Raw genomic sequence first — 26,483 nt, forward strand, 5'->3', positions numbered from 1 at the left:
ATTAAACCACAAGAGACTTCACGTGACAAAACAAAAACAGAATTACCTGGAAAAACTCAGCAGGTCTGGCAGCATCGGTGGAGAAGAAAAGAGTTGACGTTTCGAGTCCTCAGTTCTGTTCTGAAGTTCTGTTGAAGGGTCATGAGGACTCGAAACGTCAACTCTTTTCTTCTCCGCCGATGCTGCCAGACCTGTTGAGTTTTTCCAGGTAATTCTGGTTTTGTTTTGGATTTCCAGCATCTGCAGTAGTTTTTTGTTTTTAGAGACTTCACGTGTATCCTCTAATCAAGCCGTAAAATGTAACAGTGATTCTCTTCAACATGTGTCCTGTGGTAAAACTATAAAATGTAGCCCTACTTTGGCCTGAGGCAATATGGCACACATCACTTGTGAAGTAGGAATGCACCGAAAGAGAGAGACCCTCATAGAATGATACCATATTGAGTTAATTGATTAATACACCTTCTTTGATAATTGAACATAACTAAACTAAAACTATTAAAATTATTCAACATGGACTTCGCTGCAGTCTTTTACAAAAAGCAGCAGGTGTTTTTCTTTAATTCATGAGCAGATTGTTGGTTAAGCGCTTATTTGGTATTGAGGTATAATGACGAAGTCTGCAGATCGTAAAAATAGAAATTCTATTTAGATTTGATGGTTGTATGGTGCTGAGATTGAAAGACAATGCTTTCCTTGACGTGTTATTAAGCAAACATGGTAGTCAATGGAGCACTGAACCAAAATGGATTTGCACCTCATATTGTTGTATTGTTGGGTTGGATTAGCTTCCGTAAATTTTCAAAGACTGCTGGCTGCAAAACACTCTGACTTTATTGTAACGTATTTACAGTTATGAGAACACCTTACACTAGCTTCTGATCATGCTTACTCTCCTCGAGTCCCAGATCATGAGTGTATGTCTCTTCCTTCCGTGACATCACAGACTGTTATCGTTAACCCTTAATGGAACTTAGTTTAATATCTTCCATTACACTACACATCTGAGTTACTTCTCTGTTGTTGTTAAACCTGTCTGAGCAACGCATCCCTTTTAGCAAGATAATGAGGCTTTTTTTTTTGTTTCTCCTGTAGCTGTGGTCTGTTTCCCTTGCTGGGCAATGCAGCTATGTCTGTGAAGCCAGTGCTTCTTGGGCTGTACGAGAAATACTACCTCCCACTACACAAATCCTTAATTCCCAGCCTGCAGGCATTCATCACTGGACTGCTGCCAGGGTTGGAGGAGGGATCGGAGATTTATGAGAGGTGAGGCCGTTGAATTGCTGTTGTTGGAAGCTGATGTTTATTACTTCTATTTCTTCCTGTTTTGAACTCTTTGGAAAGAAGTGTTAATTTGACTGTTTCAACTTTATTTGTTGTATTCCAAAAAGAATTAGGTAGTGGTGCAAGGATTTTGAAGGAACTATATTTCATCTAATTATAAAGCGGTCAACAACTGGATACACACATCCTGGTTGGACTAACGCTTTAATGAAGCTATATGAATGTAGATTTAGACCCAGCCCAGAATGTTGAGAAATATCTTCTCTTTTGGCTAGCTGTGAGTTGATTGTAAAATTACTTTAAGCAATGCTGGCCCAATTCCCAATAAACATAGGTGCAATATGCCCTAACTTGGCAGGCTCGGCCAGATGTCCTGAGCACAGCTGGTTGTCAGTAATGGAAAAGTGTTGCACTAATCCATTAGGGAGAGCTGCTCTGAGGATGTGCACTAAGGCGCATTATTGAGTAGAGTACAGGGCGTTTTCCCTTGCATCTAGTCGAGCAATATCTGATCTAGGATTGCCTAAAGGTGAAATTACAGAGGGGACCCTGCTACTGGAATAGGTTAGCTCTGATAATTCCAATAATTACTTTGTTAACGCACCACAGCATTTACTGAAACATTTTCCCGAGCATGGACTTAACATTGACTTTTCAAGCATTAATTTAGCTTATCATGGGCCAGTCGTCAGAGTTATGGTATAGTTTGTGTGAAAAATTGTCATTTTGACATGAAGTTATTTTATTCCTTACCCATGACATTCTTGTGGTTAAATAATGTACATCTTCCTCCCCTCAGTGTATCTCTTCAAATGAAAATGAAACTGCGCTGTTGCTATCTCATTAAACTTGCTGCCCAGTAGATCACTAGGAGATTTGATTCTTGGCAGTTCGATTAGGAAAGAAGTCACTGATGAAATACAGCTGCACAGCTGCTGGTAGCTTGTACTGGGCTGCCAATGTTGCTAGGTGGGGTCCAATTCAATACTTAATCACATTGAGGGTTATTTTTGTTGTGATTTACCTTTAAGGGATAGCAGCGAGAGAAGTCTGTCATGTGATCCAGTCTCAGTTTCACTTTGGCCTGTGGGCAGAACACAGCGCACGCAGTCCTGCTGCTGATGCCCTCAAGATTTCTATCCATGTATATGTGCTCTCATGTGCCTAATCTTAATAAGTGAACTCACAATGTGGTTACAGAATCTCTTATGAGTGACTGGTGCCTTTACATCATTACAAAAAAATATGACAACCTTTCCTGATAACTCTGGCCTCTAATACCAAATGAAAATTAGAAATACCATATAAAAATTAAATTCATTGTCAAGATGAGAGAGTTCAGCAGAAAGGCAAAATACTGCAGATGCTGGAAAACCAAAATAAAAACAGAAAATCCTGGGAATACTTTCCAGGCCCTGCCAATATCTGTGGAGTGAGAAACAGAGTTAGCATTTCACCATTAGAAACTTCAGGCTTTGATGCTGCCTTTTGATGGAACTTGCTGCTGTTTCTGGCCCAGAGGGGATGGTGATCTGCTGATCTGTGATGTATGTTTGTTTTGATGTTTTCAGTTGTAGGAAGATTAGGTCACGTGAGAGCTGGCATTTGTCAAGTGTTAAAATAGTTCTAAGCATTTTAGCACTGTGAATTCATCAGCACTGAGGCAGTAATTGATTTGGGACTTGCAGCCTTGGTATGATCTTAGCACTGAGAAATGCACAGCACAAAACTGCTCCCTAACTTTGATAGGCTTGCATGAGTGATCTGTAATGTTTCTGAGGTTAGAGGCTGATATCAAGCTGTTAAGTAAATGTACTCACTTTTGCAGGCTGCGCTGAATGTCATGTGACTGATCCTCCAGGAATAGGCCACTGGAAAAAGCCACAATGCATAAAGCAAAGAAACATTTAAATTCCCAACTGGTTTAAAATGATCAAATAGAGTAAATTCCAGCTCTCTTGTTGGCTGAGTGGTAGAAAGTATTTTATTGCGTGGTATTGTACCATACAAGACCAGAAGCCTCATTGTTAATTCTTGGTTTTGGCTGGGTGAAATGATCTCCGTTAGGCTAGAATCAGGGATGCTTCAGTAAAGCTTGTTGCCCCCAGGTTAGGGAAGGTGGAAGTGGGGAATAAAATGAGGTCGGGTTATTAATTATGATTGCAACTTGCTACTCCCTGCTGAAAAGTGATTTTTGTGGGCATTTTCAGGCTCATTTGTGATGCCTTACACAGTGAAATAGGATGTAGACAGTTGCCATTCTCACCTGAGATGAAGGTCGGTCATTTTGAGATGAGATATAATTGACGGTGCCTGTAGGTCCATGCAGCAGCAAGAGTCGAGACCCCGCCTGGAAGAGGAGGAGAGAAATGATGGCCAATTAAAAAAGGAGTGTTGTCTTCTGTGCTGTGTTGTGATTGGCACTGGTTATAATCAGAAGACCAAACTTTTGTGATATATAGTTAATCTGAAGGCCAATATTTTGTACAAATAAATCCTTTTAGATGTGCTAGTGTTGGACAGGTAATGTTGACTTGCAGAACAGGAAAACTGAATCCCGTGCACATCATTTGGAAATGCTGTAGAAAGCATCTATATTCAACAGAATTAACACTGTTGAAGTATTGTTATAAGGGTATACATTTATTGCTTTGGGGTTTGTGTAGATCCTGTCCTCTTGTGATAAGTTTATCTCAAGTGATACCATGGAAGGGCAGAAGTGTCTACTGCCTAATATCCCTGCTCGTAACCTCATTGTAATAGGGGTGCACACTTGCATATAACTTGCTAATATTTAGAGCAATGTCCATGTTTAGGTCAATTAATTCATTTGGTCTGCATTTTAAGGGGAGATGGTGGTGTCGTGATAATGTCACTGGGCTAGTAACCCAGAGGTCCAGGCTAATGCCCTGGGGACATGGGTTCAAATCCCACCACAGCAGCTGGCAGAATTTAAATTCCATTCGTAAAATCTGGAATTGAAAACTGGCCTCAGTAATGATGACCATGAAGCTATCATTGATTGTCGTAAAAACCCATCTGGCTCACTAATGCCCTTCAGGAAAGGAGATCTGCCATCCTTACCTGGTCTGGCCTACATGTGACTCCAGACCCACAGCCATGGTTGGCTCCCATCTGCTCTCTGAAATGGCCACTCAGTTCAAGGGCAATTGGGGATGGGAAACAAGTCCTGGCTTTGCCAGCAACACCCACATCCCATGAAAGAATAAAAATATGAAATGATCAGATTTTATTCTACATAACTGGAAATAGTGACTGTGAAAATGCCTAACACCCATCTCCCCTTTCACCGAGTTGCAGAACAAAGTGCTGCATGTCCAGAGATTCCCTGGCAATGATTGCTTTGACGGCTCAGTAATCTTCAGTGGATCAATGAAAATATTTGCTCCCTGCGCAGACAGCAAAGGGAGTGATTTACCTCCCCACAGCTCTGAGAACACTGTTATTTGTTGATGATACTGCATTACCTTTCAGTCCGCTGAAACACGTACGCTTTGCTTTTGTTCCACTTTCCGCCTTTAAAACGACTTTGTTTACGCCACAGGCGCAAACTTGAAAGGTTGTTGGATTTGGCTATTGAATAAGCGAGAGTTCTGAGTAAGAATATTTGTAAGAGTGATGAATTCCTCTGTGATTTGCCATACAAGGTAATGTTACCCTGAGGCCCTGGAGCTGGTCTTTCCACTAGCCTGGTATTTTGGTGTGAATGGGGCAGTAGCAGGGTGAAAGTTGTGAAGAAAGCATCTCACCTACTGAACGTGGGAGGCCCACTTGTTCTGAGCTCAGGGTGGAGGTTGGTCCAGGTGGCTGGATTTCCTGCTCCCCCTCCAGTTATGTTGAGGCTTGACCTTGAAAATTGAGGGGACGTTGTGCTGAATCCATGAGATGAGCAGTTTAGATGTCCTTTCTGCCTGACGTAGACCTTCTCCCCGCAACCCTCTTTAAAAATTAGAATATAAAACCAGAAGGAATTGTCTGCTTAACTGTGTTAGTTCATTTTTGGACGTTTATAGTATTCAACTGACAAAGAAGTTAATCAGGTTTTATATGTTTCCACGAGATCTGAACCCATCATTTGAATCACTGCCTTGGAATCAGAGTGGTGTTTGTGCCTGAATTTTTGTTGAAGTTAACCAGCATTTTTTTCTCTCTCTATGACGTGAAGAACGGACACCTTGCTGCTGAAGCTGATGCTGGTAGTGGGTCAGGAGGTATTCTATGGAGCTCTGTGGGGCAGTGTCCTCATCAGCCCCTCTATACGCCTGCCGGCTTCGCTCTTCGTTGTCAACCACATTAGCAGATCTGTGTGCGGAAAAGAGCAGAAACAGATGTTTGGCACAGATCCTTGTCTTGCGGTAAGTATATTAATGCGATCCAACCTGTGCTTTGTTTATGTGTTTATTTCTTCTGGCCATGCTATCTTCACAAGGGAGGGAAGGTGAACTGACTGGACTGGTTGCCTCAAGTTGGCACCAACTCTGGTGGAGGTGTTTAGGAAGTCAGCTGATCTCAGTTCGTGCAGCTACACTGTTACTAATCTGAAATAAATGAAGTGAAAATCAGGCAGCTTCTGTAAAGGTTACACAACACAAGGCAAAAAAATCTACCGGGGTGAGTTTGGGCCTTCAATGACATTCCTGAAGGGCCTTTTTTGTAACAATGCTGTGATTTAACACTAAACTAACAGTACCTGACAACACATTGATTAACGATGGCTGCTGTGGGAATTGAAGGATTTAACAGTAGAGGGATTGATGTTCTGGTGAAAGGTTATAGGCCTGAAATGTTAACTATGTTTCTCTCGCTACAGATGCTGCCAGACCTTCTGCGTATTTCCAGCATTTTCTGTTCTTATTTCAGATTTCCAGCATTCGCAGTATCTTTAGTGTTGCGAATTCATTGGCACTTGTTTTTTTTTCCCCAGGTGAAAGCGCTGTGTGCCTCGATGCAGGATTCTAATGTTCTTGTACAGCGGAACACCTTAGACATTCTATTTTACTTTTTTCCTTTATGCACATGCCTGGTAAGTGTTTAGTCTATCTATTTTTAAATCTGTTTAATGCTAATTGCAATAGTTGTTCATCTGTGTCCTCTTTCCAAAAGTTCTAAAGCAGATTAATTTGCGAGTCACAGGTGCTATGCTTCCCAGCAAAAGCGACTGGCAGTTGCATCATTGATTTTTGTGAAGCTTAATATATTGCATCACCCTTAACTTTTTATTAAATCTTAGCTGGGTGGCAAATGGTTGGTAGCATTGGTACATACTTATCAAAGAAATTTCCCACGTTTAAAATGTGATTTATGCACCATGTTTCAGAAGTGTGGCTGCAGTGATAGGTTGACACGGTTCTGTAGAACGTTGTCCAGTCACATTGGAAACCTGGATTTGAATGCAACCCAGATTTGTGCCCGAGTGTTTGGTGCCAATCATGCTGAATGGGAAGTTGACCAGTGGGGTTCATGGAATTTCCTGATTGTCGGCAAGTCAAAACGCACTGTACTCTTCACATTGAAAAGAGGTTTGGTGTGAGCCAAATAAAAACACGTTTTGTTACCTGCTTTAGTTTCAAATCTTTTATTTTGAATATGCACCTGATATTTGTGACTGGATGGGATTTGGTGAAATACAGTGCAAGTCGATTTATGTTGTGTCTCAGTTGGGCAATAATATTAGTTTGTAAACCTTTGAGCCAAAATATAAATTGCTCTTAGTATCATTTATTCTTTGGAAATAAATATACTTAGTACTAACAATCCACTGTAGTACTGAGGGAGTGCTGCACTGTCAGAGGTGCAGCCTTTCAGATGAGAAATTAAACCGAGGCCCCTTCAGCCTCCTTGGTTGGATGTAAATGATCCCATGGCGCTATTTTGAAAAAAAGCAAAGGTGTTATCCCCGGGATCCTGACTAACATTTATCCCTCAGTTGACATCACAAAAAGTGTTATCTGGTCATTGTCACACTGCAGTTTGTGGGAGTTTGCTAGGCACAAACTGGCTGTTGTCTTTCCTACATTACAACATTTAAAGTAATGTTTCCAACACTGCTACAGAAATACTTCATTGGCTGTTAAGCGCTTTGAGACATCGAATGGCCAAGAAAAGCGCTACATAAATGAAAGTCTTTTTTTGATGAAAGAATTGTTTAACTCAAGTACTGTAAATCAGAGTTGACTTGCCTCAGTTGATTTATGCTGCCACCTTTTGAGTCAGAATGTGTGGTTCTGGCCTCAATATAAATTTAGGCACATGATTGCTAAGTTGATGTTCTCGTCATGGGTACAATCTTTCAGATGAGATCTCTAAACAAACGTCCTGTCTGCTTGCTCAGATGGGCATTAAAAACTCCTTGGACATTAAAAACTCCTTGGGCACTGTGCAAGCGAGGGCAAGGAGGCCCGCCGGTGTTCTGACCAACATTCCTCCTTTAACCAATGTCACCAAAAACAGATTGAATGGTGATTCGTTGAATTTAACCGCTTACTGTTTGTGCGATCTTACTTTGTACAGATTAGCTGCGTAGTTGCTTACAGACAACAATTAAGGCATTTCAGGGCTATCTGTTAGTCTGACAGCACTTTAGAATGTTCAGAGGTCACAAAGTGCTATATAAATTCAGCTTTTTTGTTTCTAATTAACACTGAAAATGTTTCTGAAGGATGTTAATTTTATTCATTTAAAACGTTATAAATTGAAAATGGAGGGCAACGTCAAAGTTTTCTACACTTGAGTTACCTGACTGCCTGACATTGTTTATGTGTTTGTTTTCCACCAATGTTTGTAATTGACGGTTCTTTTCCTTTTTATTCAAGGATCCAAATAACTCTGCCATCCCAATGTCCAGGGAGGACATGGTGCTTGTTCTCTCTGCTGCTCTCTACGCTGTACTGAGGAGAGACATGTCCTTGAACAGACGTCTATATGCATGGCTGTTGGGTATGTAAAAAAAAACTTGTAATGTCTTTATTTAATTTTCATGCTGTGATTTTAAAGGAAATTATCTTCTTATTTATTCTCACCTTTGGCATATTTCTTCACTGAGGGGGGCAGGCAGGTGATGTTTCCAAGGCTTGTTCTGGTAGTGACTGTAGGTTAGACCGATGGGTGACTGTAGGTTAGACCGATGGGTGACTGTAGGTTAGACCGATGGGTGTGCCAGAGTAGCCTGGTTTGTTTGCTTTCTTCCTTCATTCTTTGGTAGCAGATAGATGATCTGTGTTCTGAGAAGACTGGAGTCAACAGCCGCAGCATGAAAAGGCAACTGAACAGCTGTTGTCAAATGATGCGACAGCAATCCAGTCTGGTGGCAGCTCACTGCATTACCAAGCACCATGCCATGGGCTGTAAAGACGTGGATTTGAACCAGTGATTCTCTACACTTGAATGCCAAGGGTCGGATTTTCATGGTCCTGTTTGGGACTAAATGGAGTTCGAGTGGGGTAATAAAATGGTGGCCGGGATGCGGATCTGTAAGTCCCGCCTCCATTTTCACTGGCGCAAGAAAGGAGGTGGGTCAAGAACCTGACACACGGCGATGTAGAAGTTGCTGTCACTATTCTAGAAGTGAGCAGTTTTCATTAAGGTGGCCATGTTTTGGAAGCCATCCTAAATCACACCTGCAGAGTGGAGGCTTGAACCATGGTTTTAAGGCAAGAAGAGTTATAAAAGGTGAGTAAAAATTATGTTGCTTCACTTAGGCTACAGCATTTCATGTTTAACCATGAGTTTATATTTACTAAAGTGAGTGATGACAGTGCTATGATTGGAAAAGGTAAATGGCCATTAAATAATGTAGTTGCTAGGTTGTTACTTCTGACAACTGGTAAATCGTCAAATGAAAGAAAAGCATTTGTTAAAGTGATTAAGTCTCCTGATGCATTGGAATAGATTGTCCATTGGATAAAGTGCTACTCTGTATTATACATTATTGAAAGGGTACTTAATGTGAGATCCGGCACTATTTGTTTAAACTCTCCCCATTGCTTTAATTCATTATTTGAAGGATAGCTTAGCCATCTGTTTGAAAGCATTGACAGATATATGACCTTTTGCCTGTCTTCAAAAACACTAATGTATTCTGTACTGCAGAGTATTTTTAGTCAATTGTCCTAGGGAACGTGAGTTTTCCCAGAGAACATGAGTTTGATGTGTTTGACAGATTTATGAGCTGAATAGGATAATGATTTTAAATACTTATTCAAGTGATGTTTGTTTATTTTGACAGATTTATTAGCTTTTCAATGACTTAAAATATTGTTATAGGAATTGTGAATTCTGTTTATAAAATGGATACTAGGGCAGATGAGGCAAGGGTGAAGGAGGCTTTATACTGATCTGAAGAACTGAGCTGATAACTCAGGGAAAGGGGGTGGGCCTTTTAATGTACCCACTTAAGGATCTACCACCCTATCCCAGTCTCCGCCTTGGACCTGCCGCCCGAGGCAGCCATCCCACCCTCCAAAAGATGTAAATCCTGGCATTGCCAAGATGGAGGCAGGATTGTGATATTAAAAAATTCCTGACTCCCAATTTCCGCCTCCATGATGAAAATCCAGCCCCCAAGTCTCTGTTGTTGAAAAACGTACAACAGACTTATGGTTCCTTATGGGTTAAAGAAAAAAATTGGAGGCCCAGCTGCACTCTTGCATCTTCTGCACGATGATTCAGGGAAGTGTTGTGTGGAAGCTTGGGATGCAATTAAAAGTTTGAAGGAAAAGTTTAAATGATTGTTGATCAGCTCAAACATAGTACTGGACATAGATTGGAGAGAGACCTGGGGAGACCAGGGAATGCACAAAAGTATGGAGGGACCTTGGAACCCAGGAATAATTTCAGATTTCCAGTTGTCGTCTAAGTGTCATGCTGAGTAGCATGGGTGACCGTGGTCTTCCAAACTTTCTGACCGTAGCAACAGTGAATGATCTCATTGTTAGAGTTCTGGTTAAGTCAGTCTTCCATGTTGCCCATATCTGCTTCCTTTGCTGTCTTGCTTTTCTTCCATTAATTCTTTGAGTGGTGATTAGGCGCTCCAACCCTTCTGCATGGGTAACATGCCCAAAGAACTCCATTTACCTTTTACACCCTGGTCCACTCCTCCATCACCCCCTACTCCTCAACCCCCACCTATGGCACCTCCCCATGCCCACGCAGAAGATGCAACACCTGCCCCTTCATTTCCTCTCTCCTCATCGTCCAAGGGCGCAAACACTCCTTTCAAGTGAAGCAGCATTTCACTTGCATTTCCCCTAACTTAGTCTACTGCATTCATTGCTCCCAATGCGGTCTCCTCTACGTTGGAGAGACCAAACGCAAACTGGGCGACCACTTTGCAGAACACCTGCGGTCTGTCCGCAAGAAAGACCCAAACCTCCCTGTCGCTTGCCATTTTAACACTCCACCCTGCTCTCTTGCCCACATGTCTGTCCTTGGCTTGCTGCATTGTTCCAGTGAAGCCCAACGCAAACTGGAGGAACAGCACCTCACCTTCCGACTAGGCACTTTACAGCCTTCCGGACTGAATATTGAATTCAACAACTTTAGATCTTAAACTCCCTCCTCCATCTCCACCCCCTTTCCGTTTCTTCCCCCTCCCTTTTGTTTTTTCCAATAATTTATATAGTTTTTTCTTTTCCCACCTATTTCCATTATTTTTAAATCTATAACTGTAATACCCTGTCAGTCTTTCCACCCCACCCCCACCAGAGCTGTACCTTGAGTGTCCTGCCATCCATTCTTAATTAGCACATTTTCTTAGATAATATCACCATCTTTAACACCTCTTTGTTCCTTTTGTCTGTGACATATTTTGATTATCTGCTCCTATCACTGCTTGCTTGTCCCTACAACCACCGCCTCCCCCCCAACTTCTCTATCTCCCCCCCCACCTTAAACCAGCTTATATTTCACCCCTCTCCTATCTATACTCAGTTCTACTGAAGGGTCATGAGGACTCGAAACGTCAACTCTTTTCTTCTCCGCCGATGCTGCCAGACCTGCTGAGTTTTTCCAGGTAATTCTGTTTTTGTTTTGGATTTCCAGCATCCGCAGTAGTTTTTTGTTTTTATCCATTTACCTTTTGCTATTTTTCGAGTTCTCTTGCTCTTCTGGCCTCATTCTGTACTTCTTCATTAGTTCTTTTCTCTGCCCAGCTTACCTTTGGGATCCTTTTTAAGCACTGCATTTTGAAGTGGCTGATTTTTTTCTCCCTCTTTCCCAGTGCTCCAAGCTCCGCATCCATAATTCATTACTGACCAGACTTAATATTTTAGTATGTGGATTCTTGTTTCAAGACTCAAACTGAAGTTTCTTAAAATGTTGCTTTTATTGGTGGGGGAGAAAAAAAAATACACTTTTGGCTTATCCAACCCTTTTTCATGTTTCCGTATTACTTTTGACAGATTTCTAGTATATGTCGTATTTGTTTTTGCTTGTGTATTAATAATTCTTGTTTCTGGAAATTATGCGTTATTTTGGAACTGCCCCATCGAACATGATCTTATTCATTGGAATCTTGTATTCTATAAGCATTTTACGGGTTAAGTTGAATATCCTTGTTCATCACTATTGACATTAGGATCACCTGTTGCATGAAAAGTACACATGAACTAGTCCGAAATTGCTGAAATGATCAAAATCTGGTTACGTTTATCCAAATGGAATTTTAAAAAAATACTTGCATCTACCTTTTTTACTGCTGCAACATTGTTATGGACATTATATAATTACAATATTATATGGTTGTATTTTATCTTGTATTTTCTGGTGACAATCCTTTTCCACACATCTGTTATACCAATCAGATGGTACAAAATTATTGGAAATTCAATCTTTGTTTTATGTTCTACTTGCATTTATAACAATGTCTAATGTTGATCCTTTTAGGTACAGATATCAAAGGAGGCATAATGACTACAGACTCAGACTTCTCCATCTCTCCTGAAGATCATACCAAGGCTTATTTTAACAAACATTCCAAGGACTTGCTGGTTCGAGTAAGTACAGTTGAGGAATGTTATTTTTGATGTGATGCTATCAAATTTGGGTTTGCGCTTTACCTACATGAAATTACAAAACACGGCGACTCAAATCAGAATGTTATTTTGTAAACCATGTAATTACTTTATTTTGGAATCATTTTCTAAGCTGTGAAAAGTAAAGCAGTAATTCTTTTGCAGAAATACTTGCCCAGTCATTTGATGTACTTATGTAAATACATGGTGTTGACATAGTGCTTGTACAGTCATAATGTAACATACACAGATATGTAGAACAATTCCGTGCAGGTGTATGTGTTTGGCAGGAGTACAATTTAAGAGAAATGTAGCCGCAGCCTTGCAGCGATATTTGGGTGTGCCTCACACTCCCTGGTGAAGGAAGTGTACAAAGAGGAGGTTGACTCTCATTGATGCTCGTGATTTTTCCTCATTCAAGTTTTGGGTGAGATGAACTCTGACTGATGCCACGATGAAACGGTTCTTCAAGGACTGGAACTTTGTTGCAATTGTCCCTGAAAATGCATTACTAAGGATGAAGTTTTCGTCGTTGCTTAGAAGCAATCTGTTTTTATTTATAGGCATTGATAAGAACTCTGCAACAGGTGAACCGTGAGCCAGATCAGGAACATGGACCTCAAGCACATCAGAAGCCCTTTCGTATCCTGATAAGTCTACTCGATAAACCGGAACTAGGTAAACCAGCAAATGATTTATACATTATACCTTCATTTAAAGGGCCATGGTCCATTGACTGTTAAATGACTTGTATTTAAAGTTGATGCAAGATTAATACAAACAACACAAACTCAGCTTTGAATTTGAAACACGTGCCTTCCATTTGTAACTTGGATCGAGCTTGGAATCTCAGAACCCAGAGGTGGAGGCAATTTGTCAAGTTGAGGAAAAAGGGTAATTCTGGAAGTGAGAGCTTGAGGTTGGTCACATCAGTGAGTTGGGGAGCAGGCAGTGGGAGAGGTAAGGTGATCACCCGTCAAAGGGATGTGGAAAGGCAGGAAGGAAGGGTTAGAACAGCCTTGAAGCCAATTTAAAATGCTCATTTCCTGTGGGGAAAGATGGCAGTGCCAGTCCAGTGGCACCAACAAACAGACGAGGAGAGTGTAGCAATTATGGTTTTACTTAGTGTGTAATGAACCTTTAAGCATAATACTTCTTAAGAAAGATCAGGTGACCTGTAGTAACCAACAGGGGAGTAATGTGGGTTACCTCAGCAGCCAGTGTAGAAATGGAGTTGGAGTTGAAAGCCCATGTGTAGTTACTGCTGAGTATATTGTAAATAATAATGTCCAAGAAGTGCCTGCAGATCAACTCTATCACCAAAAGGACAACTCGGCCACCCTACAACAGAGAAGATCAGCAACATAGCTAGAAGCACAGTCTTGGTAGAGGATTCAATAGCTGAGGGGCTGATGCAGTCTATTCCAGTATAGACAGTCCCAGATGCTTTGCTCCCCAGCTGCTTAGGATAAAGAGCCTATTACACTGAGTGGAAAAGCTTGTTCAAAGAGCAGGATGTTTTGGGTGCTAATCTCAGAATTATACCCTCAGCCATGTAAAGGAAGATCAGGGCAATTATAAAATGCCTGGATATTGTTGGGCTCTGGCATGGGTTCTAGGACAGATGGGTAATATTCTGTCAGAACGAGCTACATCAAACAAAGCTGATGCAAATGTATTGGCCAACAGTTAAATATGGAAGTGACAAGTTCCTCACACTAGGAAAGAGAGGGAGCTGGGAAAATAAACAACACCCAGCTCACAGTGAAGGGTAAAATAGATCAGCGAAGTATTCAAAGGCTGAAGTGAAGATGGTGTACTTTGGACAGAAAACTGATAAATATGCATATATCACAATGCACAGATTGTAGGAAATAAACTGGGGTACTTAAAGCAGTTCATTTATAGGAAGATTCAGGCTGAACAGCATCAACAGCAACCTGGCTGCCAAGTGGACGATAATGGAAAATACACGTTGCCCTGTTGAATATATTAGGAGGAATAGAAAAACAAGAAAGTGGGGTGGCAATATTGTAAAGAGGAGATAATGTTTGTTTCATGGTGGGATATGTGGCGAAGTTTCCCAGCGGGTTGGCTTGGAATGGAGGTGGGAGAACTAGGAAAATGTGTCCTGATTGGGGTTAATACCTCTACCTATTTTGAGGAGACTGCTGGTCATTGCAATTAACTATGTCAATTTTACAGGTCCTCAGGTCATTGGAGATTTGCTTCTAGAAGTGATCAGAGCTTTTTATTCCATTTGTAAAGAGATGCTCGATCCAGATATGCAATCAAGCCAGAATGAGAGTCTGCTAATAAGGTATAGGTGAAACTTCTGCATGAATATAGAATGGATAGACTTTAAAATAAAACTAAAAGATTAAAATGGTGGGAAACTAACTTCAGTTGTTCAACTGGTATTTGTATGCCTTGCGCTTTCCCGCGCGCTCTCCTTACCTCTCTCTCTCTCTCTCTCCCTCCCCCTCTCTCGCTCTCCCCACCCCTCTCTCTCTCTCTCTCTCTCTCCGCCCATCCCCTCTCGCCCTCAACCTCACCTCCTCTCTCGCCCTCTCCCACCCTCCTCTCTCGCCCTCTCCCCCTCCTCTCTCGCCCTCTCCCCCTCCTCTCTCGCCCTCTCCCCCTCCTCTCTCGCCCTCTCCCCCCTCCTCTCTCGCCCTCTCCCACCTCCTCTCTCGCCCTCTCCCCCCTCCTCTCTCGCCCTCTCCCCCCGCCTCCTCTCTCGCCCTCTCCCCCCGCCTCCTCTCTCGCCCTCTCCCCCCCTCCCTCGCCCTCTCCTCCCTCCTCTCTCGCCCTCTCCCCCCTCCTCTCTCGCCCTCTCCCCCTCCTCTCTCGCCCTCTCCCCCCTCCTCTCTCGCCCTCTCCCCCCTCCTCTCTCGCCCTCTCCCCCCTCCTCTCTCGCCCGCTCCCCCCTCCTCTCTCGCCCGCTCCCCCCTCCTCTCTCGCCCTCTCCCCCCCTCCTCTCTCGCCCTCTCCCCCCTCCTCTCTCGCCCTCTCCCCCCTCCTCTCTCGCCCTCTCCCCCCTCCTCTCTCGCCCTCTCCCCCCTCCTCTCTCGCCCGCTCCCCCCTCCTCTCTCGCCCTCTCCCCCCTCCTCTCTCGCCCTCTCCCCCTCTCCTCTCTCGCCCTCTCCCCCCCTCCTCTCTCGCCCTCTCCCCCCCTCCTCTCTCACCCTCTCCCCGCCTCCTCTCTCACCCTCTTCCCCCCCCTCGCCCTCGCCCTCCCCCCCCCTCTCTCCCTCTCCCCCCTCCTCTCTCGCCCCCTCCCCCCTCCTCTCTCGCCCCCTTCCCCCTCCTCTCTCGCCCCCTTCCCCCTCCTCTCTCGCCCTCTCCCCCCTCCTCTCTCGCCCTCTCCCCCCTCCTCTCTCGCCCTCTCCCCCTTCCTCTCTCGCCCTCTCCCCCCTCCTCTCTCGCCCTCTCCCCCCTCCTCTCTCGCCCTCTCCCCCCTCCTCTCTCGCCCTCTCCCCCCTCCTCTCTCGCCCTCTCCCCCCTCCTCTCTCGCCCTCTCCCCCCTCCTCTCTCGCCCGCTCCCCCCTCCTCTCTCGCCCGCTCCCCCCTCCTCTCTCGCCCGCTCCCCCCTCCTCTCTCGCCCTCGCCCCCCTCCTCTCTCGCCCTCTCCCCCTCTCCTCTCTCGCCCTCTCCCCCCCTCCTCTCTCGCCCTCTCCCCCCCTCCTCTCTCACCCTCTCCCCGCCTCCTCTCTCACCCTCTTCCCCCCCCTCGCCCTCGCCCTCCCCCCCCTCTCTCCCTCTCCCCCCTCCTCTCTCGCCCCCTCCCCCCTCCTCTCTCGCCCCCTTCCCCCTCCTCTCTCGCCCCCTTCCCCCTCCTCTCTCGCCCTCTCCCCCCTCCTCTCTCGCCCTCTCCCCCCTCCTCTCTCGCCCTCTCCCCCTTCCTCTCTCGCCCTCTCCCCCCTCCTCTCTCGCCCTCTCCCCCCTCCTCTCTCGCCCTCTCCCCCCTCCTCTCTCGCCCTCTCCCCCCTCCTCTCTCGCCCTCTCCCCCCTCCTCTCTCGCCCTCTCCCCCCTCCTCTCTCGCCCTCTCCCCCCTCCTCTCTCGCCCTCTCCCCCCTCCTCTCTCGCCCTCTCCCCCCTCCTCTCTCGCCCTCTCCCCCCTCTCCTCTCTCGCTCTCTCCCCCTCTCCCTTCTCGCCCTCTTCCCCCCTCCACTCTCGCCCTCTCCCCCCCTCCTCTCTCGCCCTCTCCCCCCCTCCTCTCTCGCCCTCTTCTCCCCCTCCTCTCTCGCCCTCTTCTCCCCCTCCTCTCTCGCCCTCTTCTCCCCCTCCTCTCTCGCCCTCTTCTCCCCCTCCTCTCTCGCCCTCTTCTCCCCCTCCTCTCTCGCCCTCTTCTCCCCCTCCTCTCTCGCCCTCTTCTCCCCCTCCTCTCTCGCCCTCTTCTCCCCCTCCTCTCTCGCCCTCTTCTCCCCCTCCTCTCTCGCCCTCTTCTCCCCCTCCTCTCTCGCCCTCTTCTCCCCCTCCTCTCTCGCCCTCTTCTCCCCCTCCTCTCTCTCGCCCTCTTCTCCCCCTCCTCTCTCTCGCCCTCTTCTCCCCCTCCTCTCTCTCGCCCTCTTCTCCCCCTCCTCTCTCTCGCCCTCTTCTCCCCCTCCTCTCTCTCGCCCTCTTCTCCCCCTCCTCTCTCTCGCCCTCTTCTCCCCCTCCTCTCTCTCGCCCTCTCCCCTTTATCCCCCTCCCTCCTCGCCCTCTCCCCTTTCCCCCCCTCCCTCCTCGCCCTCTCCCCTTTTCCCCCCCTCCCTCCTCGCGCTCTCCCCTTTTCCCCCCCTCCCTCCTCGCGCTCTCCCCTTTTCCCCCCCTCCCTCCTCGCGCTCTCCCCTTTTCCCCCCTCCCTCCTCGCGCTCTCCCCTTTTCCCCCCTCCCTCCTCGCGCTCTCCCCTTTTCCCCCCCTCCCTCCTCGCGCTCTCCCCTTTTCCCCCCTCCCTCCTCGCGCTCTCCCCTTTTCCCCCCTCCCTCCTCGCGCTCTCCCCTTTTCCCCCCTCCCTCCTCGCGCTCTCCCCTTTTCCCCCCTCCCTCCTCGCGCTCTCCCCTTTTCCCCCCTCCCTCCTCGCGCTCTCCCCTTTTCCCCCCTCCCTCCTCGCGCTCTCCCCTTTTCCCCCCTCCTTCCTCGCGCTCTCCCCTTTTCCCCCCTCCCTCCTCGCGCTCTCCCCTTTTCCCCCCTCCTTCCTCGCGCTCTCCCCTTTTCCCCCCTCCCTCCTCGCGCTCTCCCCCTCCCCTTTTTCCCCCCCCCACTCCTCGCGCTCTCGCTCTCCCCTTTTCCCCCCTCCCTCCTCGCGCTCTCGCTCTCCCCTTTTCCCCCCTCCCTCCTCGCGCTCTCGCTCTCCCCTTTTCCCCCCTCCCTCCTCGCGCTCTCGCTCTCCCCTTTCCCCCCCCCCACTCCTCGCCCTCTCCTCTTTTCCCCCTCTCCCTGCCCTTTGATTTTCGAACTGTGTGTAGCATTTTTGAAAATTTCTTGTTTTCCATTGATTTGTACGTAGGAAAAAAATACTTGAGTGAAGGTTTGGTTGCCTTTGATTTTGTTTTTGCCATGATAGGATTTTTACATTTGTGAGTCTTGCTGTTTTCTTGTTCACTTGTTGGAAATGTATTGACACGCTTGACAACTTTAAAAAAATATATAATTCTATTTTATCCTAATCTGTCTTTTGTTCTCCTGAGAAGTTTCCTCATTTATTACTGTGTATAATGCTACAGACCCATCAGAACCGTGAATGCAATTTTTTATTTTAACCTTCCTCAGCAAAATTAAAGAAAACAAAAATGCATCAGAAGTAATAAAGACGGTCAACGTGCTGATCACCTCGCTAAACACGGATTACCTGTGGGATTACTTTACTGGGCTTTTTGAAGACTGCATCAGGTAAAGCTGGAGTGTTCAATATTCATGTGGCAAAATACTTGCCTTGTTTTGCGTGACATTGGTATGGGCAGGAGGGGGTTTAATTTTAAACAGCACTGATTTCTCTCCTCACCACCTGTCCGTAAACTGAAAAGTGTTCTTGAGTTGTTCCCCACCTTAGAAGCAGTGGCATATTTCCCTAGGTATTGGTGCAATTCAATTTTCTATTAATAATCCCACAGCAAACTCGATATAGGATAAAGTCCAAGTGTTTGCTTATTTGCATACACTCAAATTACGAGGAGGGTCGTAATGATAGAAGAAAGAAAGATTTATGGTGCAGAGACTGCAGAAAGGAAATACTGTTTCACGTGGACTCCAGTGTCCAGAATCTAAGACCAAACAGGTCTTCCTTCATGGAGGTTGGTGGGCTGAAAACTGATGCTGTGTAATTCACTCTTCCGATGGTGTTGACTTCACACAATGAGATGGGCACGTAGAGATGGACCAGTCTTGTATGCATTGGTAAAGAATTTCCAGCAGAAGCAGTGTAGGTGGGGGCAGGTGCCCAACCTGGGCCAGAGCCCCTTGTCTATGAGGCTGCTAGTCAGATGATAAAAAAACACACTGAGACTTTGCAGTTCAGCAAGGCGATATTACTGATTCCACAAGCCAGAGGCCCATGTCACATGACTCCCACCTCTCCACACTCTCTTTGACAAGGGATGTTTATCCTTCATCTGGCCCCTGAGATTGTTAAATGTCCCAACTGTTAGAAATTGAAAGGAAGGCTGTACAGCCCTTTGTCTTGGCAGATGAACAGACTCCTGTTAGCCAGCCTGGGTTATGAAATGCAGATGGCCTTTGTATAGCTCTCTTTGAATTTGGTCTGTGCAGCCCATAGGGGGGTCATTGGTGGCTCTTCAGGGATAACAAGGTGTGAATTTCTCCGACATTGCCATCTAGCTCCTTTTCTTCGGGGTCACAGACAAATATAGATTCAGCCATTTTAGGTCTTTGACCAGTTTGAAATTTTTAGAGATAGCAATGAGCATATCTCTATATAGTTTATATATTTTTTAAAAGTACAGGGTGAGATCTTAGGCCTTCACAGGCACCTTTATGCCTGTTAGGTTTCCTAGTGGGATGGGTAGTGGAAGACCATGATTCAGTGCCAGCAAAGCTAAAGGGAAAGTTCATGTGGGAGAAATTATGTCTACTTAAGTAACCCTCACATCAGTCCTCTGGTTCCTTACAACTAATTTGATCACCCTACTCAAGCACTGTGTCTGCCTGAGCCTGACTGTTTTTGATTTGGTTTTCTGTTTGATTTTCCACCTTGAAGACCTCTTGCTTACAACTCTGAAAGATTGCCTGCTTTGTCCCTCTGCTTGTCCGCCCTTTTGGCATTGGAGTCATTGCTCATGTCACCTCCAGCTGTCATTGGTCTCTGGCCCTTCAACTTATCCAAAACTCTGCTTGGATATCTGTCTAAAATTCCTGCCACACAAATCTTCCCCTAAGTCATCCCTTCTTAGTGCTTCAATCCTATCCCTATTTATTCTTTCGTGGGCGTCGCTGGCTAGGCCAGCGTTTATTGCCCATCCCTAATTGCCCTTGAGAAGGTGGTGGTGAACTGCCTTCTTGAACCACTGCAGTCCATGTGGTGTAAGTACACCCACAGTGCTGTTAGGGAGGGAGTTCCAGGATTTTAACCCAGTGACAGTGAAGGAACGGCGATATATTTCCAAGTCATGATGGTGAATGACTTGGAGAGGAACTTGCAGGTGATGCTGTTCCCAATTTCATTCCGTTCAATTTAAAATCCTCACTCTTATCTTCAATTTTCTCTAGCAACAACCTTTCTCTACAATCCCCTTTGGCCCTGTATTCTCTCCATGTGCCCCCTCCAACCTCTGGACACTGTTTTTCTGATTTTCTGCATTCTTTCCCCTCGCTCCACCAGTGGTGTTACAGGCTACAATTACCTGGGTCCTTCTTTCTTGCATTTCTGGTTTAAACCTCTCCACCTGTCATCTCTTTAAAAATCTTACACCTTTCAGTGAAACGTCTTGTTTTTTGAGAGAGGAAGTTGGAGTAGTTGAGGCTGGAGATGACCAAGACATGGTCACCATGGTTTCATAGTTTATGGGACAGAGGTAGGTGCAAAAACTATGTATTGGAGGGGAAAACTAGTCTTTTTTATGATAGGGATAAAAACAAAAAACTGTGGATGCTGGAAATCCAAAACAAAAACAGAAACAGAAATACCTGGAAAAACTCAGCAGGTCTGGCAGCATCAGCGGAGAAGAGCACAGTTGACATTTAGAGTCCTCAACAGAAGGGTCATGAGGACTCGAAACGTCAACTGTGCTCTTCTCCGCCGATGCTGCCAGACCTGCTGAGTTTTTCCAGGTATTTCTGTTTCTGTTTTTGTCTTTTATGATAGGCATTTTAAAAAATCATCCATGGGATATGGGCGTCGCTGGCTAGGCCAGCATTTATTCTCCATCCCTCATTGCCCTGGTTCAGAGGGCATTTAAACGTCAGCCATATTGCTGTAGGTCTGGAGTTACGTGTAGGCCAGACCAGGTAAGGACGGTAGATTTCCTTCACTAAAGGACATTAGTGAGCCAGATGGGTTTTTCCCAACAATCGACAATGGTTTCATGGTCATCATTAGACTTTTAATTCCAGATTTTTATTGGATTCAGATTCCACCATCTGCCGTGGCGGGATTCGAACCCGGGTCCCCAGAGCATTACCCTGGGCCTCTCGATTACTAGTCCAGCGATGTGGGACCTGGTGGTCAATTAGGATCAAAGTTCAGCAGGGTTGGAAACTCTGGGGCGGGTGTGGCTAGGCAATGGGCGATGGAATCAGTGACAAGGAGCCACTAGGATTGATGTCGAGATTGAATGAACGCATAGAAAATTTATGGCACAGAAGGAGGCCCTTCAGCCCATCTTATCTCTGCCAACCGACAAAAAACTATCCGACCTAATTTAGCTTTTCAGCAGTTTGTCCATAACCATGTCGTTTACAATACTTTGAGAACATTTCCAAGTCATGTCCGTTGTTGAGTGGATGTGTTGAAATGTTGCAGGCAAAGTAATCCTTCTGCTTATAGAGACATTGAAAACTTTGGATCTGCGCTGTTTGTGTATTGCCTACAGGCCTCATGCTATTCTTTTTCCTCAACTATCTTTTATTTTCTGTGTTTCACTTGTGGGCATATGGTTCCTTGAAAACTTTAGTTGCAGCATGGAAAAGAGACACGCGTTTGTGAAGTATTTTAACACCTCAAAGGAAGGAAATTGAATGGACCACCCGGCATCATCCAAGGCACGGGAAATGACAGTGGCAAACTCAGCCCTGTTGACCCTGCAAAGTCGTCCTTACTAACGTCTGGGGGCTTGTGCCAAAATTGGGAGAGCTGGTTAACAGGCTAGTCGAGCAATAGCCTGACATAGTCATACTCACGGAATCATTTCTTGCAGACAATGTCCCAGACACCACCACCACCATCTGTGGAGAAAAAAGAGTTAACATTTTGAGTCCATATGACTCTTCTTCAGAACGCTCTGAAGAAGAGTCATACAGACTCAAAACGCTAACTCTCTTTTTTTTCCTCCACAGATGCTGTTCGACCTGCTGGGATTTTCTGGCATTTTCTGGTTTTGCATTTGCAGTATTTTGCTTTTACCACCATCACTATCCCTGGGTATGTCCTGTCCCACCAACAGGACAGGTGGCGGCACAGTGGTATACAGTCAGGAGGGAGTTGCCCTAAATATTACAACCCTCAATATTGTCTCCAGACCCCATGAAGTCTCGTGGCATCAGGTCAAACATGGTCAAGGAAACCTCCTGCTGATTAGCACATACGGTGTGTCCCTCCACCCCCCCACCACCACAGCTGATGAATCGGTGCCCCTCCATGTTGAACACGAATTGGAGAAAGCACTGAGGACGGTAAGGGCACATAATGTACTGTGGATGGGGGCTTTCAACGTCCATCACCAAGGGGGGCCCTGTAGAACCACTACTGGCCAAGTCCTAAAGGGCATAGCTATTAGACTGGATCTGTGGCAGGCGGTGAGGGAACCAACAAGAGGGAAAAACATTTCTCTTCATCCCCACCAGCCTGCTTGTCACAGATGCGTCTGCCCATGACAATATCGGCAGGACTGACCATCGCACAGGCCTTGTGGAAATGAAGTCCCGTCTTCACATTGAAAATACCCTCCATCATGTGTGGCACCACCACCGTGCTAAATGGGATAGATTTCGAACAGATCTAGCAACTCAAGACTAGGCACCCAGTTGAGGCGCTGTGGGCCATCAGCAGCAGAATTTTACTCAACCACGATCAGTAACCTCATGTAACCTCCCCTACTCTGCCATTCCCACCAAGCCAGGGGATCAACCCTGGTTCAATGAAGGGGCCAGGAGGACATTCCACGAGCAGCACCAGGCATGCCTAACAATGAGGCATCAGCCTGGTGAAGCTACAACACAGGACTACTTGCATGCCAAACAGCATAAGCAACAAGTGATAGACAGAGCTAAGCGATCCCACAACCAACGGATCAGATCTAAGCTCCTCAGCCCTGCCACAGCCAGCCATGAATGGTGGTGGACAATTAAACAACTTGCTGGAGGAGGAGACTCCACAGGTATCCTCATCCTCAATGATGGGGAGCCCGGCACATCAGCGCAAAAGATAAGGCTGAAGCATTTGCTTCAGCCAGAAACGCCGAGTGGATGATCCATCTTGGCCTCCTCCTGGGGTCCCCAGCATCACAGATGCCAGTCTTCAGCCGATTCAATTCACTTCACATATCAAGAAATGGCTGAAGGCACTGGATACTACAAAGTCTATGGGCCCTAACAATATTCCAGCAATAGTACTGAAGACTTATGCTCCAGAACTTGCCGCGCCCCTAGCCAAGCTGTTCCAGTACAGCTGCAACACTGGCATCTACCCGGCAATGTGGAAAATTGCCCAGGTATGCCCTGTACACAAAAAGGACAAATCCAACCCGGCCAATTACCACCCCATCAGTCCACTGTCGACCATTAGTGATGGAAGGGGTTGTCAACAGTGCTATCAAGCAGCACTTGCTCAGCAATAACCTTCTCACGGATGCTCAGTTTGGGTTCCGCCAGGGCCATTCAGCTCCTGATCTCATTGCAGCCTTGGTTCAAACACGGACAAAAGAGCTCAACTCCAGAGGGGAGGTGAGAGTGACTGCCCTTGACATCAAGTCCGCAATTTATTGAGTGTGGCAGTAAGCAGTGTCACGCAAGTGTAATAATTGTCATAATGTTATTGTGATTTATTGTAAAAGTAGGTTAATAGTGGGGCTTGGATAGTTTTTGTGTGTGGGGGATTGAACTGAAATGGAGACAGCTGGTCTGGTGGCTCTGACTCATTAAAAGAAGCGAGTTTTGAAATGCTAAATACGTAAACATGGCTGAAGTCTTGGAATATGAGGTGAGGAGAATTTGAATTTTTTAGATAAATCAGGGTAATTTTAATTTCAGAGAGATGGTAGGATGTTGCACCTAGCCAGAGAAGCTAGGCCAGGCAGTGTGTTTATTTTCCCCGAAGGTTAACATCATGAAAAGATTTATATTATGAGAGTGTTAAAGTTTCGAAGACAGTTGGAACAATGGAATTTGCATTAAAAGGGAGAAACATGTGAAAAGGAGATTGGGGTTGTTTTCGAGAAGGCATTTTAAGATCGAACAGAAGTGTGAAAAGCCTCCAGTATCTGTGCATTAAGTCTGCGGCCTACAAAAACTGAAGCTGGGAAAAGCCATTTTGAATTCTACCATCCAAGGTATTGTGGTGACTTGCCTGGATCTGTTTTTGTTAACCATTGCCTTAACAGTAATGTAACTGGAAGCCAGATTAATTAGGGGTTTAGGAGTTATTATAGCGGTAATTTATAGACCTATGTATATGCTTGAAATCTTTTCTTTTGTTAATAAATGTTTAATTTGGTTTTCTAAAAAAAATCTCTGAAGCCTGGGTGGACTTATTACTACTTAATTTGGGGCATGCATCTCGAAATAAATACAAATTGCAAAACGGTTGTGACTGCTTGATCAAGTTTCCCTCATGTATTTGATCCACCTGGCACACATCATTTGTGTCATAACAAGGAACTCTAGCAAAACTGGAGTCAGTGGGAATAAGGGGGAAAAATCTGCTGGTTGGAGTCATACTTAGCGCAAAGGAAGATTGTTGTGGTTGTTGGAGGCCAGTCCTCTCAGCTCCAGGACATCACTGCAGGAGCTCCTCAGGATAGTGTCCTCTGCCCGGCTATCTTCAGCTGCTTCATCAATAACCTTCCTTCTATCATAAGGCCAGAAGTGGGGATGTTCGCTGATGATTGCATAATGTTCAGCACCATTCGCGACGACTCAGATATTGAAACAGTCCATGTCCAAATGCAGCAAGACCTGGACAATATCAAGGCTTGGGCTGACAAGTGGCAAGTAACATTCATGCCACACAAGTGCCAGGCAATTACTATCTCCAACAAGAGAGAATCTAACCATCGCCCCTTGACATTCAATGGCATTACCATCGCTGAACCACCTCCATTATCAACATCCTGGGGCTTACCATTGACCAGAAACTGAACTGGACTAGCCATATAAATACCATGGCTACAAGATCAGATCAGAGGCTAGGAGTCCTGTGAAGAGTAACTCACCCCCTGACTTCCCAAAGCCTGTCCACCATCTACAGGGCACAAGTCAGGAGTATGATGGAATGCTCCCCACTTGCCTGGATGAGTGCAGCTCCAACAACACTCAAGAAGCTTAACACCTTCCAGGACAAAGCAGTCCGCTTGATGGCACCACATCCACAAACATTCACTCTCTCCTCCACTGACGCACAGTAGCAGCAGTGTGTACCATCTACAAGATGCACTGCAGGAAATCAGCAAGGCTCCTTAAACAGCACCTTCCAAACCCAGGACCACTACCACCTAGAAGGACAAAGGCAGCAGATAGATTGGAACACCACCACCTTGGAAGTTCCCCACCAAGACAGTCACCATCCTGATTTGGAAATATATCGCCGTTCCTTCACTGTCACTGGGTTAAAATCCTGGGACGGACTCGCTACACCCACCTGTGGGTGTACCTACACCACATGGACTGCAGCGGTTCAAGAAGGAAGCTCACCACCACCTTCTCAAGGGCAATTAGAGATGGGCAATAAATGCTGGCCCAGCCAGTGAAGCCCACATCCCGTAAATGAATTTTAAAAAAACCTTTTTAACAGCTGACATTTAGTCATCGTTTCCCCAATGGTTGAAGTTCATGTTTATTCTCTTGCCATTTTGTAACTTGTGTGACTGTGGCGGAGAATGTTCTAAATAACTGTTTGAAGCTTCCGTTTATGAAATGGTGTGCCACTTTTGAAATTGTGAGGAATCAAGGATGATGCTCTGTGATTTACAGGAACAGAGCTCAACCAGGAAGTCACATGCTCGAGGAAGGTCCATGTGCTCCTCCAACTGTCCAAGAACTCTGTTGTCTGCTCGTGTTTCTCTTAGAAGTCATTCCATTGGTAAGTCTGCATTATTTACCCAATGGTTTCTCAGTGTGAAAAGACTCGAATGGCTCTCTGTTATGTGGATAATTCAATTTCTCTCTTTAGTTTATTTTCTTGTATCATGACATAATCATTACTTGTGATAGTTTCTGTAGTTTGTATTTTTGGACTTTTTTGATTATTAAAAGAATAGCTTGCATTTACATTGCATCTTTTATGATGTCTGGATGTCCCAAAGTACTTTACACTCAATGAAGTACTTTTAAAGTGTTATATTGTAGGGAATGTGGCAGGTAATTTGCGCAGAGCAAGCTCCAAGAAGAGAATGACCAGATAATCTGTTTGTGATGTTGGTTGAATGGTTAAGTATTGGCCAGGACAGCAGTGATCAAACAGCTGATGCAATAGTGAATTCTGCACAAAGTCCTTGATTATCGCTTTAGTTTTTTTATAACATTTTTGAAAATGCTTCCCATTTGTAACCCCCCTTTTTTTTTTTAACAGACCCATAAATATCCAAATGTCCACTGGTTGCCCAATCAAAAAAGCTGAGATAATCTCCTGTCTCTTAGATGTTCAAAGATCATATGAGCAGTTGATGGTGATGCTCACGGTCCATCCAGCACAGCACTGCAGCTTGATTGCAGAATTACATAAGAACATAAGAAATAGGAACAGGAGTAGACCATTCAGCCCCTCGAGCCTGCTCCGCCATTCAATAAGATCATGGC

At 45.5% G+C, this 26,483-nt stretch overlaps 1 protein-coding gene across 2 annotated transcripts in view; it reads left to right on the top strand.

Annotated features, from left to right (window-relative positions):
* dop1b (DOP1 leucine zipper like protein B) overlaps positions 1-26,483 on the top strand; it is a 137,525-nt gene that overhangs the window by 43,728 nt on the left and 67,314 nt on the right. For both annotated transcript variants that reach the window (XM_078560234.1, XM_078560235.1), the window contains exons 4-12: positions 1,096-1,266; positions 5,471-5,660; positions 6,230-6,328; positions 8,118-8,241; positions 12,187-12,296; positions 12,878-12,992; positions 14,520-14,634; positions 18,072-18,191; positions 25,659-25,767. In XM_078560234.1, the coding sequence (XP_078416360.1) occupies positions 1,096-1,266; positions 5,471-5,660; positions 6,230-6,328; positions 8,118-8,241; positions 12,187-12,296; positions 12,878-12,992; positions 14,520-14,634; positions 18,072-18,191; positions 25,659-25,767 (1,153 nt within the window). The remainder of the gene's footprint in view (positions 1-1,095; positions 1,267-5,470; positions 5,661-6,229; positions 6,329-8,117; positions 8,242-12,186; positions 12,297-12,877; positions 12,993-14,519; positions 14,635-18,071; positions 18,192-25,658; positions 25,768-26,483) is intronic.

The sequence above is a fragment of the Cetorhinus maximus genome, chromosome 16 (assembly GCF_964194155.1).
Source record: "Cetorhinus maximus chromosome 16, sCetMax3.hap1.1, whole genome shotgun sequence".
NCBI classification, from domain to species: Eukaryota; Metazoa; Chordata; class Chondrichthyes; order Lamniformes; family Cetorhinidae; genus Cetorhinus; species Cetorhinus maximus.